We start from the raw sequence: 12,163 nt of genomic DNA on the forward strand, positions 1-12,163 counted from the left end.
GCCCTTCCAGTCCACGCCGACCACTCTCCCTGACCTAGTCTCATCTACCTGCACTCAGACCATAACCCTCATAATCGAGCCAGCCTCCACCACTTCCACCGGAAGCCCATTCCATACAGCCACCACCCTCTGAGTAAAGAAGTTACCCCTCATGTTTCCCCTAAACTTTTGTCCCTCAATTCTGAAGCTATGTCCCCTTGTTGGAATCTTCCCCACTCTCAAAGGGAAAAGCCTACCCACGTCAACTCTGTCCGTCCCTCTCAAAATTTTAAAAACCTCTATCAAGTCCCCCCTCAACCTTCTACGCTCCAAAGAATAAAGACCCAACCTGTTCAACCTCTCTCTGTAGCTTAAGTGCTGAAACCCAGGCAACATTCTAGTAAATCTCCTCTGTACCCTCTCCATTTTGTCGACATCTTTCCTATAATTTGGCGACCAGAACTGCACACCATACTCCAGATTCGGCCTCACCGATGCCCTGTACAATTTCAACATCACATCCCAACTTCTATACTCGATGCTCTGATTTATAAAGGCAAGCATACCAAATGCCTTCTTCACCACCCTATCCACATGAGATTCCACCTTCAGGGAACAATGCACAGTTATTCCCAGATCCCTCTGTTCCACTGCATTCCTCAATTCCCTACCATTTACCCTGTACGTCCTATTTTGATTTGTCCTACCAAAATGCAGCACCTCACACTTATCAGCATTAAACTCCATCTGCCATCTTTCAGCCCACCCTTCCAAAAGGCCCAAGTCTCTCTGTAGACTTTGAAACTCTACAGTGGAGTTTGCCCCAGGATTGAATCACTTTATAGCTCACCGTAGAGTGAGCTACACACCCACTCTACAGTGGGGAATGAGTGTTTGATGGCACTGGGCGTGCACTCACTGGAGTTTAGAAGGATGAGGGGGAACCTCATTGAAACAAATAGTGAAAGGCATGGATACAGTGGATGAGCAGCGGATGTTTCCACTAGTGGGAGGCAGAGGAGGAAGTTCATTAGTCAGAGGGTGGTGGTTCTGTGGATGTCATTGCCACAGAAGGCTGTGGAGGCCAAGTCAACGGATATTTTTAAGACTGAGATTGACAGATTCTTGATTAGTACGGGTGTCAGGGGTTACGGGGAGAAGGCAAGAGAATGGGGTTGAGGGGGAAAGATAGATCAGCCACGATTGAATGGCGGAGTAGACGATGGGCCAAATGGCCAAATTCCGTTCCTAGAACTTAAGTACTCATTGTGATCATTGAAACTTAAAGATTAAAAAAGATTATAATTGTTCTGTTTTTTATTTTGTAGAAGATGATGGGTATGAACAAATATCCAGTGATGAAGATGGAATTGCAGATCTGGAACGTGAAAATTATAAATTGAGCTTTGACCTTGAGTATGCTGTTGAAGATCTGGCCTCTGTGCCTCCCATGGCATATGACTCTTATGACCGAGAGATAGGACCTCCTTTACATTTTAATCCTCCCTATAGGACTAAATATGAGAATGAAGTGGCGAGACTGAAGGAGCTTGACCTAGAGAAAGCGGGCATGGGAAATATAGATACTGCAATTAAGTTAAAGGAACTTCTTGAACTCTACAATGTTGATAGAGGCGCCAAATGGGTAATGGCTTTGGAAGAGATACCGAGTTTACTTGTTAAAGGCTTAAGTTATGTTCAGCTGTTTGAGCGTGATCAGGACCATCTAAAACAACTTGTAGACTGGACAATGGATGCTTTAAGCCTTCACACAGCTGTAACACAGCCCATAGCGTTGAATTTGAGGCAGCTTAAGGCTGGGACAAAGCTTGTTTCATCCTTGGCTGAATGTGGGTCTGAAGGAATTTCAGCCCTTTCAGAGGCAGGTATCATTGATAGACTCTTTGTTCTGCTGTTTGCAGAGCACATGTCATCTTCATTAAAACTAAACACGCTTAAAGCTTTGGATAGTGTTATTAGCATCACGGAAGGGATGGAAGAATTCTTAAATACCAAAGTAGAGGAGCAAGGAAAAAGTGGGTATCAAAGATTAATGGAGCTAATACTGACTGATCAAACGGTGAGAGTGGTGACTGCTGGCAGTGCTATAGTTCAGAAGTGCCACTTCTATGAGATTGTATCAGATCTGGAAAAGATGGCAGCACACCTGGCAGAAAGTACTCCAGTCCCGTCTAATGTAAACGAGGCTGACCATGATGCTAATTCTGGGCGAGAGAAAGGAAGTAAAGATAACGATGAAGGGGATATGGAGACTTCCACGGATTTGGACCGTTTATTGGAAGCTTCTGACATTAGTGAAGTGGAAGTGGAAAAACTTGTCAGCATTCTCGATGAACTTCTGCATTTGTTGGAAGCAGCACCTTATTCAATGATACAACCACCTGTTAAGTCATTTCCAACAGCAGCCCGTATCACAGGTCCTCCAGAAAGAGATGATCCTGCACCTTCACTGTTAAGGTAAGTTTAAAAAAAAAGTATGTTAACATGTAATTAGATTTTAATTTGTTTAGTTTGGAGATACAGCACTGAAACAGGCCCTTTGGCCCACTGCGTCCGCACCGACCAGCGATCCCCGCACACTAACACCATCCTACACATACCAGGGACAATTTACAATTATACTGAGCCAATTAACCTACAAATTTGCAGGTCTTTTGAGTGTGGGAGGAAACCGGAGATCCTGGAGAAAACCCGTGCAGGTCATGGGGAGAATGTACAAACTCTGTACAAACAACCACCTGTAGTCAGGATCGAGCCCGGGGCTCTGGTGCTATCAGAGAGCAACTCTACCACCGTGCCACCCAGTTAATTTGAGATTCTGGATTGCAGGGAAGGCAATTGAGTTTGATAAGAGAGTGGTGAAACATCTGCATGAATTACTTCAGCTCATCGTATAATGGGACTGTTCCTCCGTATGGGTGCAACATTGATTTACTGGCACCTCCTTTAATCCAGACAAAATTCTGAGAGCTTCGCGTGTGGCGCACGCTCTTTCAGGATGCCCCTGTCCTGAAGGAGTTAATTGTTTACTACATTGTTAATTGTTAATTCTTTAAGTTTTGAGCAGTCCATGGTGATTTAGAGACATTGGAGGGGTATAATTAGTGAGTCAGAGGTGTATTATTGAATAATTATTATGTGGCCTCTGGTCCTGCAGAATAATCCGGCAGGGCACTGGAACCAAGGGTGCTAGAAAATCGATGGTGCACCTGCACTTATTTAGAATTAGAACTGCTGATTGAAAGTCGTAATATATATGCAAGATACATCTTCGGGATGCACTGGGACGCATCCTCAGTGATGTGACCTGGGGTCATCGGGTGTTTCGGGTCTCACAACATTCGTATAATTATTTCAAGATGTAAAAGTCTGAATGTTTAATTTATTTGATTTAATTTTCTTGTAGGTACCTTAACAGCTGTCATTTTCTGGAATCGCTCACCCTGCTTCTGTCTATCCCTGCAACCAACGCACATCCGGGTCTACTGCAATCCATTAAAGACTTGATTAAGTTTCTAATTCAGATACAAAATGGTCTTCTATTCCTGAGTGCCGAGTACGAAGTGACAAATCTGCTGATCCGGGCCTTGTCTCAGACTCTTGATCAAGACCAAGAGGACAGTGGCAATGATGAAACGTTGGCCATATGGCTCTTGTACTCGCTGCAGGCATTACAGTACGTTTCTGAACTTTTTGATTACTTGAATCGAGGTTTGGTGCTTGAGGAAAGCGACCGTGCAGACATACTAGGAACTCTACACAGCCTCTACCTGGTTACCTTCCATCCCATTGGAAGAAGTGCTGTGGCCCATGTGCTGCACCTGGACAAAAATCTATCCAGTCTCATTACGCTAATGGAACACTATTCCAAAGAACTCTTGGGGTAAAGTATCTTTTTTAATGAATCACTATGCATCCAGTGTACCATTTGCATGCTTATTCTCCGGATTTCATTTCCCAAAACTCAAGGAATTACTTCTTTTTAAAACTTTTTGCAACATTTACATTTCTAACGTAAGGTCTCTATTGGTGGTAACTTTATAAATGATACGTTGGATCCAACGTACAAGACCTCAACGGCGGACCAGGTTATCTTGAACTCAACGGCTGTGAAGGCGGATGAAGGCTGCAACAGGTCTATCAGCTCCAATTGTCTTGGTTCCCTTGCCATTGGAATTAGTTGATTGATTTGTGAAGGACCGTGTGTTTCTTGGAGTGCAGCATCAAGTACACGTTAAACAAACACACGCACAGGCATCTTCGTTCTGATATCAGAAGGTAGACCATCACCCTCAACCTCATGGGACAGCCACGACGATAAATGATCAATATTTCTCTTTAACAGTTTTTAAGGAAAATAATATTTAAGGTTTCAGATCATTTATTTGTAACTGTTTACATTTTTTTCAACACAGCTTAAAACCCTTCTGCTTCTCCTGTCTTTTTTGGACCATGTCCCCTTGCTTTTCTGCGTAGTATTATAATTTACAGTGTTTTTATTAATTAAGAGCCAGTGAAATGCAGAACTATAATTGTCAGCTGTATGGCAATGTCAACTATATTAAACCTGACACTTTTAATGTAGTCGTGGATGATTGGTGATCTGTGGACAATTCATCAGTTTTTGAAGACTCTTAGCAAAGATTATGCAACTGTTGGGTTACGATAATTGCTATTCATTTCCATTTCCTCCACCTCCATAGTCAGAGGGTGGTGAATCTGTGGAATTCATTGCCCCAGAAGGCTGTGGAGGCCAGCCAATGGATATTTTAAGGCACAGATAAATATACGGGTGCCAGGGGTTATGGAGAGAAGGCCGGAGAATGGGGTTAAGAGGGGAAGATAGATCAACCATGATTGAACGGCGGCGTAGACTTGATGGGCCGAATGGCCTAATTCTATTCCTATCACTTATGAACATAAACAATCCACTCTCAGCCTAGTAGTGTTTGTAATAATTAAAGAATAGCTAAGTACAGAATTTGTGGATTCCGAACATCTGAAAAGGATAAACAAATTATTGGTACTAATTGAAGTGATTGGAAATTATACATTTTTCAATTTGTGTATAATGTAATGCATATCAATTTATTTCAAATTCTAGGGACACAAAGTTCAGAAAGTCAGTTGCGTGCAATTATGCATGCATGCTTATTTTGCTAACAGTGCAGTCCACCCATGATGGACAAATGCTGGAACAGCATTCAGCTGGACTACTGAGACTCTGCAAAGCTGATGACACCAACCCCAAACTGCAGGGTAAGATCATTCTAATGATTTTCTCTCTGCATGTTCTCCAGGGATGCTACTTGTCCCGCTGAGTTACTCCAACCTTTTGTGAGTTTGATGCTGAATCATGTTCTTAACTTTGTAGAAGCTTATATGGGTGGGTTGGGTGGCCTTGCTGTTAGTACCACCTCTTCCCTGGCCATCAGCGCAGGGGTTCAAAGGTGCTTTGCTGTCACATCTGCAAATGCGCAGTGAAATTTGCGCAGTGGGCAGCACGGTGGTGCTGCGGTAGAGTTGCTGCCTTACAGCGAATGCAGCGCCGGTGACTCAGGTTCGATCCTGATTATGGGCGCCCTCTGTACGGAGTTTGTATGTTCTCCCCGTGACCTGCGTGGGTTTTCTCTGAGATCTTCGGTTTCCTCCCACACTCCATAGACGTACAGGTTTGTAGGTTAATTGACTGGGTAAATGTAAAAATTGTCCCTAATGTGTGTAGGATAGTGTTAATGTGCGGGGATCGCTGGGCGGCGCAGACTCGGTGGGCTGAAGGGCCTGTTTCCGCGCTGCATCTCTAAATTTAAAAATAACCTAAATTATTTTCCTACAAACAATCTAGTAAAGTATTGTATAGGAATGTCTGAAGAAGGGTCTCGACTCGAAACGTCACCCATTCCTTCTCTCCAGAGATGCTGCTCGTCCCACTAAGTTACTCCAGCATCTTGTGTCTACCTTCCAGTAAAGTATTGCCCGACCCAAGCACATCCCGATTAGCAAACATACAGAAATAGTCTACTGAGTCGGCATGCATGAGGTACCATGTTTTGGCGCCATTTTCAGAGTGTAGTCCACACACCCTAGTTCTCATGAGCATTGCCCAGTCCAGACAAGCCCCAGGGCAAGTCAAGGCTGCACGCACTGACCCCAGCTTTACTCTTGAGGAAAAAATAATTATAACCATACAACGAAGTCTTTATAATTCAGCATCTGCGATATTATAATATGTCATGCAATGCAATGTTGTCTTAAGAATCTTTACATATTCTGTTTTAAAGAATAGCAATAGCATGATTTAGAATGCGATTTTCAGATTATTGGACTGAAGCTACCCAAAATAGTTTTGTGCCACATCTAACAATAAATTTAATTTAAACATTTGTAACGTTTTGGGAAATATTAAACATAAGTTGCAGAATGTAAGAGTTTAGGAATCCTATATCAGGTGATGTATTTTTCCTTCAATTTTTCTTGTTTTTTAGAATTAAGTAAATGGGTGGAGCCCCTGAAGAATCTGAAGTTTGAAATAAATTGTATTCCTACACTTCTTGAATATATCAAACAGGTGAGTTGCATGTTAGATGTCTGTTTTTTATAGCTCATTCATAAAAATTACAGTGATGGGTTCCACTATATTTTCTTTGTTTTTATTTATCGATAAACCAATTATGATGTTATACATTATGGAAACAGGCCCAACCCTTCCATCCCCGCCCACCAAGTTGCCCACGTGAACTCCAACCAGTACTTCTAGAACTGCACGCCAGTAATCCTGCTCCTGAAATCTAAGGGAAAACGATTCCTGTGTTTTTAGTTTGAACTTTTAAGTACAATTGCACACTAACTGAATATATTCAGCAGTTAATTAAGATTAAACTAATGAGTACAGTGGTGAATGCATATCTAATTCATGTTTGCATTTACAAAGGCGCAGAAATTTGTAGACAAGGAGCTAGTCTAACTAGTTTATAAGTGGTTGTATCCTACATTTAATTAAACGGCTTTAATCATGCTTACCCATCCTGTTCTATTTTCTTTCATCTGCCTACCCAATCCAGCGTTAATTGTTGACACTTATTTTGCCATTAACTTTAAGTGAATTCCAAGTTTATTTTCTCTTTTAAATCTTTGCATTTAATGAATGTTGCCTGATTCCCAAGTTCTTGCCTATTGAATAAACCATGGTTCAATCTATCTGATCCTTTCCATTGATCATTTTAAATAATTCCATCCATTTTGGCCCATGATCTGCATTCTTCCAAAAAAAAGTCATTTTTTGTTAGCAAAACACAGTGCTGCAGGAACTCTGAGTTAGGTATTGCAGTCGGGAGCATACTTCAGACTTTTTCCTTTTAAGTTTTTTCTTACTGAATTATTTCCCACCAGACATCCTGATTATTGAAACATGCTCAACGTTAACAGTTTTATATTGGCATCATACTGGTTACATACAGTTAAATGGAATACATGATCTAAGCAGTCCTAAGTAATGCTAAGTGGGGGAACAAAGTTTAAAAGATAAGTGTGAGGCAATTTTTCTTTTTTGCATTGATGGTGCATCTTTGAATGGGCTGCCAGGGATATAGATATGGATGCAGAAGGAGATATGATAGTGGCATTTCAGAGGCTTTTAGATAAGCCCATAGATATGCAGGGAATAGGGCAATATGGATCATGTGAAGGCAGAGAAGATTAGTGTAACATGGTATATTTGACACCTGTAGGGCTTGTTCCTGTAGTGTACTGTTTTATGGTCTACGAGCATCTTCCTGATCTTTCCCATCTAAGCCTATCAGTAAACGCTCTTTCTTGCTCATGGTTAGCTTTTTTTTCATGTGGAAGCTTTGCAAACTGATCTGGGGTATAGACATTAAGATCATTAAAAGTAACCGTATTGGAAATGAACCAAGCACTAGGTTTCCAAGCAGGATAAAATGTCTTTCTTGCTCACAGTTAGCTGTTTTAATAAGGACGCTTTGTAATGTTACCTCTGGGTGTAAATATAAAAAATATTAAAATACACAATTGGTAATACACAAAAATTAACTATTTTTTTAAGACTAAACTGGTTACATCATTTTTGAATAGTTGTTACACAGTTAGATGAGGAAGATTTGGAGGAAGCTAAAAGCATTAGTACCCTGCTAAACAAAGAATTTTGCTGTGACATGCCACGTGATAATATAGTATCATTCATTAATTTATTCATAGTACTGCCTGAGGACTGTTTAGGCCATTCTTGTAACTGTATGCCAGTTAAATATGAAACCGACTATTCAGTCCAGGAACAAGCCAAGCAGGGTTCGCTATTTCTGGATGTGTTGCAGGGGATAAAGGCCCTCTACACCACACTGAGTCTATGCTATCCAACGGTCGCCCGTACATTAGTTCTATCCTATACGCACCAGAGACAATTTGCAGAAGGCAATAAACCTACAAACCTGCGCTTCTTTGGAGTGTGGGAGGAAACCGGAACACCCGGAGGAAACCCACGCGGTTACAGGGACAATAGACAATAGACAATAGACAATAGGTGCAGGAGTAGGCCATTCAGCCCTTCGAGCCAGCACCGCCATTCAATGCGATCATGGCTGATCACTATCAATCAGTACCCCGTTCCTGCCTTCTCCCCATACCCCCTCACTCCGCTATCCTTAAGAGCTCTTTCCAGCTCTCTCTTGAAAGCATCCAACGAACTGGCCTCCACTGCCTTCTGAGGCAGAGAATTCCACACCTTCACCACCCTCTGACTGAAAAAGTTCTTCCTCATCTCCGTTCTAAATGGCCTACCCCTTATTCTCAAACTGTGGCCCCTTGTTCTGGACTCCCCCAACATTGGGAACATGTTATCTGCCTCTAATGTGTCCAATCCCCTAATTATCTTATATGTTTCAATAAGATCCCCCCTCATCCTTCTAAATTCCAGTGTATACAAGCCCAATCGCTCCAGCCTTTCAACATACGACAGTCCCGCCATTCCGGGAATTAATCTAGTGAACCTACGCTGCACGCCCTCCATAGCAAGAATATCCTTCCTCAAATTTGGAGACCAAAACTGCACACAGTACTCCAGGTGCGGTCTCACCAGGGCCCGGTACAACTGTAGAAGGACCTCTTTGCTCCTATACTCAACTCCTCTTGTTACGAAGGCCAACATTCCATTGGCTTTCTTCACTGCCTGCTGAACCTGCATGCTTCCTTTCATTGACTGATGCACTAGGACACCCAGATCTCGTTGAACTCCCCCTCCTCCTAACTTGACACCATTCAGATAATAATCTGCCTTTCTATTCTTACTTCCAAAGTGAATAACCTCACACTTATCTACATTAAACTGCATCTGCCATGTATCCGCCCACTCACACAACCTGTCCAGGTCACCCTGCAGCCTTATTGCATCTTCCTCACAATTCACACTACCCCCCAACTTAGTATCATCTGCAAATTTGCTAATGGTACTTTTAATCCCTTCGTCTAAGTCATTAATGTATATCGTAAATAGCTGGGGTCCCAGCACCGAACCTTGCGGTACCCCACTGGTCACTGCCTGCCATTCCGAAAGGGACCCATTTATCCCCACTCTTTGCTTTCTGTCTGTTAACCAATTTTCTATCCATGTCAGTACCCTACCCCCAATACCATGTGCCCTAATTTTGCCCACTAATCTCCTATGTGGGACCTTGTCGAAGGCTTTCTGAAAGTCGAGGTACACCACATCCACTGACTCTCCCTTGTCAATTTTCCTAGTTACATCCTCAAAAAATTCCAGTAGATTTGTCAAGCATGATTTCCCCTTCGTAAATCCATGCTGACTCGGAACAATCCCGTTACTGCTATCCAAATGCTCAGCAATTTCGTCTTTTATAATTGACTCCAGCATTTTCCCCACCACTGATGTCAGACTAACTGGTCTATAATTACCCGTTTTCTCTCTCCCTCCTTTCTTAAAAAGTGGGATAACATTTGCTATTCTCCAATCCACAGGAACTGATCCTGAATCTATAGAACATTGAAAAATGATCTCCAATGCTTCCACTATTTCTAGAGCCACCTCCTTAAGTACTCTGGGATGCAGACCATCAGGCCCTGGGGATTTATCAGCCTTCAGTCCCATCAGTCTACCCAAAACCATTTCCTGCCTAATGTGGATTTCCTTCAGTTCCTCCATCACCCTAGGTTCTCCAGCCCCTAGAACATTTGGGAGATTGTGTGTATCTTCCTCAGTGAAGACAGATCCAAAGTAACGGTTTAACTCGTCTGCCATTTCTTTGTTCCCCATAATAAATTCCCCTGCTTCTGTCTTCAAGGGACCCACATTTGCCTTGACTATTTTTTTCCTCTTCACGTACCTAAAAAAACTTTTGCTATCCTCCTTTATATTATTGGCTAGTTTACCCTCGTACCTCATCTTTTCTCCTCGTATTGCCTTTTTAGTTAACTTTTGTTGCTCTTTAAAAGAGTCCCAATCCTCTGTCTTCCCACTCTTCTTTGCTATGTTATACTTCCTCTCCTTAATTTTTATGCTGTCCCTGACTTCCCTTGTCAGCCACAGGTGTCTCTTACTCCCCTTAGAGTCTTTCCACCTCTTTGGAATAAATTGATCCTGCAACCTCTGCATTATTCCCAGGAATACCTGCCATTGCTGTTCTACCGTCTTCCCTGCTAGGGCCTCCTTCCAATCAATTTTGGCCAGCTCCCGCCTCATGCCTCTGTAATCCCCTTTGCTATACTGCAATACCGACACTTCCGATTTTCCCTTCTGCCTTTCCATTTGCAGAGTAAAACTTATCATGTTGTGATCACTGCCTCCTAATGGCTCTTTTACCTCTAGTCCCCTTATCAGATCAGGATCATTACACAACACTAAATCCAGAATTGCCTTCTCCCTGGTAGGCTCCAGTACAAGCTGTTCTAAGAATCCATCTCGAAGGCACTCTACAAACTCTCTTTCCTGGGGTCCATTTCCAACCTGATTTTCCCAGTCTACCTGCATGTTGAAATCTCCCATAACCACCGTAGCATTACATTTTTGACACGCCAATTTTATCTCCTGATTTAACTTGCACCCTAAGTCGAGGCTACTGTTTGGGGGCCTATAGATAACTCCCATTAGGGTCTTTTTACCCTTACAATTTCTCATTTCTATCCATACTGATTCAACATCTCCTGATTCTATGTCACCCCTTGCAAGGGAATGAATATCATTCCTTACCATCAGAGCAACCCCACCCCCTCTGCCCACCTGTCTGTCTTTTCTATACGTTGTGTACCCCTGAATATTCAGTTCCCAGCCCTGGTCCTCTTGTAGCCATGTCTCAGTGATCCCTACAACATCATACTTGCCCATGACTAACTGAGCCTCAAGCTCATCCACTTTATTTTTTATACTACGCGCATTTAAGTACAAGGGAGAGCGTGCAAACTCTGCTCAGACAGCACTCGTCGGAATCGAACCCGGGTCTCTGGCACCGTAAGGCAGCAAATCTACCGCTGCACCGTTATGCCTCTCCTAAAGTGTTTAAATAACGTTGTTGGTCATGGTTGGTAAAGAGGAAAACAAGCAAGACTGATGGATATAATTTAAAAGGCCACAGCATGAATCCACAGCTTTGTATCCAGAATATGAGGCTTGGAGGAGAATTCAGTATTTTCACCTTGTTTAAAATTTGATTTGTTTATAAATCTGCAAAGTGTTTGCCTTCTAAGAAAAAAATTGTCATTGTCAGTGATTTTTTTAAAAATATTTTTTTTATCAGATGTATAGATGATAGTTATCAGATGATATATTGTTTCAATTATCTGCCAGATCAGATTAAAATTATTTAGGCGAAGCATTTTCATATTTAGCGTAACCAGTTTCATCTTGTGTTTTCAGAACCTGGATAGTTTGACCATTCAGATGACTCAGGAAGGTGCTGGATTAACCACCGCTCTACGTGTCCTTTGCCACATTGCCTGCCCCCCTACCCCCCTTGAAGGTATGATACTTGATCACTGCGATGAAATGGTATAAAAAAACACATTGCTGGACGGACTCAGTGGTTTGAGCAACATCTGTGGGCGATATGTCTCGACCCAAAACGTCACCTATTCCTTCTCTCCAGAGATGCTGCCTGACCTTCTGAGTTACTGCAGCATTTTGCGTCTATCTTCCCAATAT

General features: G+C 42.3%; 1 protein-coding gene across 4 annotated transcripts in view; it reads left to right on the forward strand.

The window, feature by feature from the left end:
- virma (vir like m6A methyltransferase associated) overlaps positions 1 to 12,163 on the forward strand; it is a 73,327-nt gene that overhangs the window by 23,426 nt on the left and 37,738 nt on the right. For all 4 annotated transcript variants that reach the window (XM_078397178.1, XM_078397176.1, XM_078397175.1 and 1 more), the window contains exons 8-12: positions 1,308 to 2,457; positions 3,407 to 3,883; positions 5,105 to 5,259; positions 6,486 to 6,568; positions 11,879 to 11,981. In XM_078397178.1, the coding sequence (XP_078253304.1) occupies positions 1,308 to 2,457; positions 3,407 to 3,883; positions 5,105 to 5,259; positions 6,486 to 6,568; positions 11,879 to 11,981 (1,968 nt within the window). The remainder of the gene's footprint in view (positions 1 to 1,307; positions 2,458 to 3,406; positions 3,884 to 5,104; positions 5,260 to 6,485; positions 6,569 to 11,878; positions 11,982 to 12,163) is intronic.

Source organism: Rhinoraja longicauda, chromosome 4 (assembly GCF_053455715.1).
Source record: "Rhinoraja longicauda isolate Sanriku21f chromosome 4, sRhiLon1.1, whole genome shotgun sequence".
Taxonomy (NCBI): domain Eukaryota; kingdom Metazoa; phylum Chordata; class Chondrichthyes; order Rajiformes; family Arhynchobatidae; genus Rhinoraja; species Rhinoraja longicauda.